The sequence below is a fragment of the Telmatherina bonti genome, assembly GCF_933228915.1.
Source record: "Telmatherina bonti genome assembly, chromosome: 16".
NCBI classification, from domain to species: domain Eukaryota; kingdom Metazoa; phylum Chordata; class Actinopteri; order Atheriniformes; family Telmatherinidae; genus Telmatherina; species Telmatherina bonti.
The window spans coordinates 31,806,338-31,816,216 of NC_136614.1; the positions used below are offsets into that span (position 1 = coordinate 31,806,338).

A 9,879-nucleotide genomic window follows, 5' to 3' on the forward strand; every position below is an offset into this window, starting at 1 on the left:
GACCCCGTGAAAGACCCAGGACACGCTGGAGGGATTATATCTCTCAGCTGGCCTGGGAACACCTTGGGATCCCCCCCACAGAGTTAGCAGATGTGGCTGTGAAGAGGGAAGTCTGTGCTTCCCTGCTTAGGCTGCTGCCACGGATAAGCGGTAGAAGATGGATGGATGGAAAGACTGAGTAGTATTTTCTACATTATCTGTATTGCAGAAATAATTGCGTCTTCCTTTATACCATGGCCAGAAGTGGTCCGCTGGAAATGGAACAAATTCAGCAGAGGTCATTTTAACATCATCATACATTCTGAAGGACCTACCATCACTCCCCACCATTCCAGTCCAAAGCTTCCCTCCACCACCACTTCCTGGGACATGGTGGCCACCCAGCACTCAGACCAATAAATCTGAGCGAACTGCAAACATCTGTCTTTGTGAGCGCTGGTTAAAGGAGGCTGACGTACAGCTTTATGGCCATCTGCAGCCTCGCAAGGTTCCACAGACACCAGCAACCCCAGTTTGCTGCTGGTCAGTGGCTTTTTAACAACTTCCTTCAGTGGTTTTCCTTTAATGAAGCACCTGGAGACCAAGTATGTCCCTGTCTGAGTCCTTCCACAGAGAACCTTTGGTTTGGACCAAAGCGTTCTGAGTCAACTGACGTCACGAAGTTTGATAAAAATCATGTCATGCAACTGGATGAGGATCCTGAACATAAGAAAAGAATGAAGCTATCAACACAATCCAGTCCAGACTTCAGCTTGACTGAAATGTTCTGGTGAAAGATTGGCAGAAATGTTGCTTTGATATTATGTCTATCACTTCAGAGACGTCTAATTTATTGTAGTCCAATTGTCATCCGAGACAAGGTCGACAACTGGCTTTGTGTGTGAACTGTGTAAATGAAAGTAATTCATTCATTATCTGAATGGCTTAGTCCGATTAAGGGTCACGGGGAAGCTGGAGCCGATCCCAGCAGGTTCAGCCTGGACAGGCCGTCGCTGGGCCATCGCAAAGAGACAAACAACCATTTAGACTCACTCCTAGGGACAATTTAGCAATTGAGCAACCAGTTAATCTAACATGCATGTATTTGCATGACATGCATTTGGAAGGAAGCTGGAGAATCTGGAGAGAACCCATGCATACACAGGGAGAACATTTTTTTTTATTTTACTAAAGCTTTATTGTGACAATACACAGATACATAAAGCCTCCTCCTGCCAAGTACCAGTACTATTAATATAGTTAATAAAGTATTAAAGAAATTATTTTTTAAAGTAATCAATTTAAAAAATAATTTGTTTAGCAAAAGAAACAACAGATCAGGAGACTATTTGTCACGTGCTACATAAGGAAGCAAGAGAAGCTAAAGTCTGACAGAGATCCTCTTCAGAGTCATCAGCGAAAAAAAGTTTGCAGAGAAAAACTGATAACTTGTATGTTTTGAAGCTTTTTTCCTTCCCAATCCTGTTTTTTCCTCACTTTAAACTGTATTTTTACCACTTTAACATGAAAGTTTATTTGTTGTTTTAACTAAACTGATGCTGCCATGTGAAGATGATTCACATAAAGAGCTGAAAACTTGTCAGAATTTCTTCTTAAAGTCGTAAACTGGACACGAGGAGGATGAAGGGATGTGAAATGGATGTACTTTTTCTCCACAAGGTGGAGCAGGAGGAGCAGGAGGAGCAGGCAGGAGTCATTTCAGCTTTTACACTTTTTAATAATGGAGTACAAACTGTAAAAAAAAGAAAAAAAAAAGAAAAAAAGAAAATGTCTTCATGTTCGTATCAGAAACTGTTCAATGAGAGATCAGTGGATAAAAATGTTGCAGTTTGTCTCTTCATCATCTTCACAGAATCCTTCACTTCTGTGTTTCATCCACGTCCAGCCAAACATCCCAATCCTGTTTGGTGAGGCTTGACTTGTACATTCACATGTGTCCCAGTCTCCGTCCTCCACCAGTCTGTCCTCCACCAGTCTCCGTCCTCCACCAGTCTGTCCTCCACCAGTCCGTCCTCCACCAGTCTCCGTTCTCCACCAGTCTCCGTCCTCCACCAGTCTCCGTTCTCCACCAGTCTCCGTCCTCCACCAGTCTCCGTCCTCCACCAGTCTGTCCTCCACCAGTCTCCGTCCTCCACCAGTCTGTCCTCCACCAGTCCGTCCTCCACCAGTCTCCGTCCTCCACCAGTCTGTCCTCCACCAGTCTCCGTCCTCCACCAGTCCGTCCTCCACCAGTCTCTGTCCTCCACCAGTCTGTCCTCCACCAGTCTCCGTCCTACACCAGTCCGTCCTCCACCAGTCTCTGTCCTCCACCAGTCTGTCCTCCACCAGTCTCCGTCCTCCACCAGTCTCTGTCCTCCACCAGTCTCCGTCCTCCACCAGTCTGTCCTCCACCAGTCTCCGTTCTCCACCAGTCTGTCCTCCACCAGTCTCCGTCCTCCACCAGTCTCCGTCCTCCACCAGTCTCTGTCCTCCACCAGTCTCTGTCCTCCACCTGTCCCGTGTCCTCAGTAGTCCCCTGACACCTGCTGCAGGCCGTGAGTCTCTCCATCCGGAGCTTTGAGCGCAGCACCGGTCTCCATGGCCCCCCTTCGACTCAGCAGGACGTGGATCCCAAAAACCAGCAGCACGATGAAGAAAACTGTGCACACGATGATTCCCACGAGCCACCCCGCTGTCACGGCCGCGGGCCTCTGGGTGGGACCAGGATGTGGGACCAGGGACTCGGTGGGGATGTTGGGACTGGGACTCATCCCGGATCCTGTGTCTGTCTCCTCATCCTCGTCTTTTACACACTTAAACCCATCAACCAGCGTGTATCCCTTGTTGCACGTGCACACATAACTACCGAATGAATTCTCACAGTTCTGGTCGCAATATAAAAACTGGCATTCGTCTATTTCCACGCAGAACGTCCCGCTGTCCCTCTCCTCGGCCAGGTAGCCCTGCGGACAGTAGCACTGGAAGCGGTTGTTGGGGTCGCACACGGCGGGACATTCCGCCGCCCCGCAGAACAGCTCGCATTTATCTGGAGACTTCTGGCTCACCACGTATCCCTCAAAACACGTGCACGTGTAGCCGCCAGGATAATTGACGCAATCGTGCTCGCACGGACCGGACGCGCACTCGTCCGTGTCGACGCACTGACCGCCGCTCGCGCGGTAGCCCTCCTTGCAGACGCACGCGAAGCTGCCCACGGTGTTCACGCACATGACGTTCATCCCGGGACACTGCCGCGCGTCTGCGCATTCGTCAAAATCCGTGCACGTCCTGCCGTCTGCGGCCAGCTGGAAGCCGTTTTCGCACGTGCACCGGTACGAGCCGTCTTTATACTGGTAGCAGACGTGGTCGCAGCGTAGGCGCGCGCACGGGTCGTCTGTGAGCCCCCCCTCACACGTGACTTTATTGACGGGGCTGACGGTTTGTCCCGCGGGGCAGTAGCAGGAGGGGTCTTTGTTGGGGTCCACGGTGCATTTATGTTCACACCCACCTTCAAAGATCTCGCAGCTCCACGGCGCGTGGAGCCACTTCTTGGAGTGGCACAAGTATTTCTGCTCAGAGGGCTTCCGGGTGGCGACGCTTCCCGGCGGCAGCGACAGCACGTCGTCCCCCCCGAAGCCGTAAGGGGTGACGTAGGACACTGACTCTCCAGGCGCGGCTGGGAGACTTGGACACGGTTCCGTGAAGTTGTTTTCACAGAGAAATCCCTCTGCGTGGCCATGGCACGGCATCTGCGTCCATTTAAACTCGTTCTGTTTGGAAACGGAGACGCAGCCAGGCGCAGAGCAGCTGCTGTCAAATGTTGGCAGCCAGTTGGTGAAGTCGCTTTTTCTGTCTTTAGTTACCCACTCGTAGCCCTTCAGCCCCGCTGTGGGGTCTGGACAGCCGCTGGGGAGCTGTAATCCGATCCAGAAACTCCCTGTAAAGTTCCCCAACAAGATGGAGAGGGTGTCGTGAGAGACAGAGGAGCGCACAGTCATTAAAAAGCCTTTCCTCTGCCTGCAAGAAGCCTGCGCGCTGAGAAAGTCTCCTGACGTCCGAAACAGCGTGAAACATTCATTCCCAATGCAGTAGCCGCTGTCCGGTTCCGTCCTACCGACTTCTCCCATCAGGAAAACCAGCAGGGCGACGAGCAACCCCGCCTTATCCATGTTTTAGCCTCGGTACTGTCCGTTCAAGTCCTCGTGCGTTCCCGCAGCTTTTCCGCGTGCTTGTTGGAGAAAACCGTAAGGCCACATTTATAACCCCCCAACTCCATGTCAGCAGCCCGGTGGAGGAAGGAAGTGGCTCTGCAAACTGCCTACTGAGCCGCTCTCCGTCCCTTCTCACTCGTTTTCATAGCGGACAACGTCCCAATTACGCACGGCTTTTACGCACGGACGCACAGAAGCTGTGAGCACGCTCCGGGACTTTAACCCAACTCCCCCCCAGTTCGCAGTAGCCCTTCCCAGTCCAACCATCGTCAGCATCTGAGCAAGCTGTTGAATCATGATTTATCACGCTTAAAGAGTTTTCTTTGACGTTTTAAAACTCGCGATGCTGATAAATTATATTTTAAACCAAGACAAATTCAGATCAGGTCATGAGAACTGAGAAAAGTTCCCTGAGATGCAGAAGAACATCTGTTTTCTTTTAACTCTTTCATAGGAGACAGAAAGAAACTGACTGCAAAGAAAGAAACTAATGAAGCACAACGATGTCGGTCCTAAATCCTCATCACAGGGTGAAGAGCCACTAGCATTGAAGGTTAAATCTCTCTAGTTTAACCCTTTCACTGCCTCTTCCACTGTATGATACAGCTGATTTATAGTGACTTTAATAAATCTTACTAAAAATGTGTGGAAACGAACCATCTCTGATTTCGTGTACGTAATACGCAATGAAAGTATTTTACTACATTTTTTAAACCAATTTAAAGCATATGACTATATTATTACGTATTAATACAATAATTTATTTAAAAAACAAAAAACAAAACAAACTAACAAAAACCTGGTTCTTCTATCAAGGAGAATAAGAAATACAAAGAAAACCTTCTCTCTGTGCTCAGACAGTAAAGTGTGAAATGAAAAGTGAAGGAACAGACAGTCTGTCTCCGTTTGACACAAAGATTCAGAAGAGAAACATGCCGTCAATCATCAGCCAGCAAAAACATCCTGCAGAATGTGGAAGTTTGCAGACGGCTGTTACACAGAACATCTGAACGAGGCGCTTAAAACAGCTTTAATGTCAGGAGCAGCAGCTCAGTTTACATTCAGGTGAAGCTGATCTGTGATCAGCCTGTTGTACAGTAGAGTTCATAACATTCAGTCTGCTGTAAAAGTCAGCGTTCCACCTGTCAGGCATCGACACATCTGCCACATCTGGATACAGAAAAACATTCTTTTTTGAAGAAGTTTAAGTTCAGTAACTTTACATGAAGCCACAATCTGTCATTCTGGAACATTTAAACATTATAATAAACTATTATTGTGCTCCAAAGCTTAAAAAACAAAACAAAACAAAGCAACAACAACAAAGAATAGGAATATTTATTAATAATTAAAATAATAAAAACTAAATTAGTCATGGTGAGGGATTTCATTTTACCATCAGTAAAACACATCTTGATACAGCTTTCCCTTTCACACTGAATATGAGTATCATGAGAGACTAAAAACACTAGTTAACTTTAAAGACACAGAAATAACAAAATAAAACAAAACTTTACAGTCAGGTGGACAGTAGTGATCATGGTCTTCACCGCCCCACTTTCAGCTTATTTTAAGTGACATCATTGAGTGGATCATCCTAAACCCTGACACCCCACAGGTGCCACGTGAAGGAAATAAACTCGTATTCTAAGAAATATTCAGTGTAAACTGAGATTCATCAGGTAAATCTCAGTTCTACGAGTACAACTGAACGCACCACCTGCATTTCTAGCAGCTCCGCTACTTGTTGGATTCTTTAATGGACCACCTTCCTGCCAACTGCCTGCAGAGTGTTGATGTTTATCTGTGCAAACTGCATGAAAAGGGTTTAAAAGATCTAAAAACACCAGATGTGATGACTGCGTGAAGCTAAAGAGGAAAAAAAGTTGAAGAAACACAAATAAAACTTGTGATTTGGCGCAAAGCATTTTCCCCAGCATCAGCGCAGATGAAGGCATCTTCAGGTCATCCTCAGTAAAATGTTTGCTTCAAAAATATGTCTGTCTGCTTGTTTTTATCGCAGTTTGGTCAACTTTAGGTGCAATAATCAGTAGTGTGTACCCCTCCAACCCTCATAAAATACTTCAGATCCCAAAACAATAACTTTTGCTCCGTGAAGAAAACCAACTAGAAGCCTAATTTCTCTGGATTTGTAAAGTTTCTGGGGGGAAAAAGGTGCTTTCAGAGATGCACGCTCATCGTTGCGAGTCATTTTTTATCTGTTTGTCAAAAGAAAACCTCTTGTACGTCTCCGTTGTCACCTGCTGCAGGTAGAAAATGTCTATATCTGGGTGTTTGAAGGTTGCCAAGTTAAATGTGCTGCAGCGTTTCAGCATTCTCCTCGTGAGGAAGACCAGCATCACTGCGCCCAGCACCAGGAACACGGCGATGCCCATCACGCTGCCAGCTTTCACGTAAGGAGGCAGAGCAGCGGTGTGCACGTGGGGTGGAGAGGCGACCTCAGAGGATGAGCCGGATCCACGCTCATCATCCTCCTCCTCCAGTTTCACGCACTCATCGTCCACCAGCTTGAACCCTTGGTCGCACCAACACCTGTACCCACCGTGCGTGTTCTCACACCTGTGGTCACACGGGTTCTCCTGCTCACATTCATCGATGTCGTAGCAAACAGCAGTGTGGTTCGTTCTCTCCAAGATGTAGCCTTCAGGGCAGAAACACTGCTGCATGTCCTTGTCGTGCAGCTCCTGGTCGCGCACGCAGCGGGCCGCGCATTGGCTCTGCCCGCAGTGCTGCTCACACCTGGTCGGGTCTGTGTGTGACACTCGGAAATATCTGTTACACACACACTGGTACACACCGTTGATCTTGTCACACTTGTGCTCGCAAAGAAAACAGATTGAGTTGTTGACGCACGCGCCATCCTCCTCCACAAAATCCTCCGCGCACTCGCACCTGTATCTCCCCTCCTCGTTCACGCACTTCTCCCCCTCAGCTGTGCACCCGTCCAGCTTCTCCTCACACTCGTTCACGTCCTCGCAGCTCTTCCCATCCAACGCCGGTCTGAAGCCCTCGTTGCACGTGCACGCGTTGCTGTCCCCTTCCTTTTGGCAGCCGCGCGCCTCCGCGACGCAGGAGATGTTGTTGGGATGGAGTGTGTGTCCGCTGGGGCAGATGCAGGTGTTCTGAGAGCTGCAGTTATGCTCACAGCCGCCCTTCAGCACCTCGCATGTCCACGGGGCTTCCATCCAGATGGAGGCGCACAGATGTTTGGAACCCGGATGTTTGGGGTCTCCCACGGTGGCGAAGGTTCCCGGTGGGAGCATGTCGGAGCCGAGCAGCTCGTAGCCTGACGGCGTGCTGTACGTAACCTCCTCGCCTCCGCTCACCTGCAAGGGACGGCAGACCTCTTCGGGTTTAAACCAGCACACATGACCGTCCAGTTTGTCTGTGCACGACACCCACAGCGCCGTGACGTCCTGCCCCCCCTCCACGGACACAGCGGGGCAGTCGTGGGGGTCCTGCTTGGTTTTGCCCAGCCAGAATCGACCGCTGAGCCCCTTCAGTAGGCTGGTAACTTTCTTTATTTCTTTGGACGTAAACAGCTCTCCGTTTAACTCCTTGCAGGATTTTGTAGCGCCATGAAAGTCCAGGAGACCCTGGAAGGAGCAAAGCTCCCCCGCGCAACGTCCGCGCGGAGAGGCGGCCGCTTCCTGCAGCCGAGCCGGGAGAAGCAGGCAGAGAAGCAGCGCTGCTGCTCCACAAATCATGCCGTCGGTGTGGAAAACGCTTCTTATCCTGACCCTTACTGGTGTGGACCGCCGTGTTCAACGATCCGAAGTCCATAGAGCAACTGGGAGCTTATATTCCCAGTTTATAAACACCAGACTCTGCGGTCCCCCCCTTTGTAGGAACAGGCGAGAGAGGAAGTTCCGTCCTGGCCAGTGGTCTGATTGCTCAACCCCCATGCTGTCCAAAGTGCTTATCTAAAGAAACTGGCCCATCAAACACACACACACACACACACACACAGTCGACTAGCGCGCGCTCACGCAGGAGAGCTACTGAACTTTAATAAGATGGGGATAAAACCAAATCCCAGACTCTCCCCCCAGGAGTGAGTCTGCCCCGCGTCCATGCTGATTAATGAAGGTTTAAATGTCATGGGAAGAGAAATTAAGCCAAGTTCAACTTTCACACAGCTCACACTAAAAATAATTTCAATATTTCCCGGAAGACATAATTGATAGTAGCGTAAATATGAAAATAGCTTAATGTTACATTTTAACATGAAAAGAAGCTGGCGAGTCCAGAGAACTATGTGTCTGTCTTTAAACTAATTTAACTTGCTGTGGATTTTTGGATATTTAAAGGTGGAAAAGTAAAACTGGAATCATTAAATGATTTGATATAATATATTGTCAGTTAAATAAAAAGTATTAAAAAAAAAAAAATCATATTCCACGCATTCAGGACAGAGAAGCACCTTGAATTATGTATGTATATGCATGTGTGTATGTAGATGTTGTCACGATGGCAGTGGAGATGTGGTGTGGACCCAAATGCAGAGATGAGGGAAAACAAGATGCAGGTCGAAGATAGATTTATTCCAGAACAAGATGAGGGCAGAACTAACAAAATGAACCAACAACCACAAACTGAAACAGAGGGGTATAAATACACTGGAAAACCAAACAAGAAACAGGTGAAAAATCTAGTAAATGAACCCAGGTGAACTACAACAGAGAATCCATGAAGCTAAACAAGAACCAAGGAGAACTAAACAGGAAAAACTACAAAATAAAACATGAAACCAGAAACTAAGGCACCAAATGAAACCACATCATGACAGATGTAACAATAAATACATATATATATGTGTGTATATATATATATATATATATATATATATATATATATATATATATATATATATATATATATATATATATATATAGATATATATAGATATGTGTGTGTGTGTGTGTACAAGTATATATGTATATATGTATGTATAGTTTTATGTACATCTTAATGGGAATATGTACATAATTGCATGTCTGTGGAATTTAATTTGTAGAAATCATTACAATTAGAGTTAAATTTGTGGGTAATAATCCATCTACGAACTGAATGACTAAATGTAATGTGGCTACTATGTAGACTGATAATGAGTATTTTTCATTAAGTGTTGTTAAGACATTGACAGACCATCTATTGGTGTGTTATGTTTTATAAAAGGGGGAGCTTTTCTTTTTTCTGCTCTTTTTCAAGCATGGCAGTTCTTTGTTTTATGTTTTGTACTGTCCTGTTTTATTTTGCTTTTGCACAGCCATGTGAGAAATAAACTGTTAAACTCCTGTGAAAACTTTTACAAGTCTTTGAATTAGCTTTACAAAATACACTACTCCCAAAAGTTGGGGAGTTTCAACTTTTTGTCTCAGTTGTCACCTACAAAAAGTTGAAACTCCCCAACTTTTGGGAGTTAGGGAGTTTCAACGTTTTGTATGATGTCAAAATGATTAAAAATCCCGAAGTTGTTGTTGTGGTTGGACCTAGACCTTACAAATAAATGCATTGGAGGCACATGGTAGACCCATCCAAGATGGTGGCACGATGAGACGTCACCTCATATCGGCAGTTTGATACGATGTGGCGTCTACGTATTTATGATGTCTATGGCTACAGTAGCTACTAGCTGCCAGAACGTGAGCAGCTAGCTTCCAGGAAG

The 9,879-nt window shown here is 46.8% G+C and overlaps 2 protein-coding genes across 2 annotated transcripts; both read right to left on the reverse strand.

The window, feature by feature from the left end:
• Positions 1-1,150: 1,150 nt before the first annotated feature.
• LOC306767119 (thrombomodulin-like) lies at positions 1,151-4,349 on the reverse strand. The gene has a single exon (XM_079255039.1). The coding sequence runs from the start codon at positions 4,146-4,148 to the stop codon at positions 2,505-2,507; it is 1,644 nt and encodes a 547-aa protein (XP_079111165.1). The 5' UTR covers positions 4,149-4,349; the 3' UTR covers positions 1,151-2,504.
• A 737-nt stretch (positions 4,350-5,086) lies between these two features.
• Positions 5,087-8,046, reverse strand: LOC306767497 (thrombomodulin-like). Its single transcript, XM_079255533.1, has one exon. It carries the CDS (start codon positions 7,916-7,918, stop codon positions 6,386-6,388), a length of 1,533 nt encoding a protein of 510 aa, XP_079111659.1. The 5' UTR covers positions 7,919-8,046; the 3' UTR covers positions 5,087-6,385.
• Positions 8,047-9,879: the final 1,833 nt, after the last annotated feature.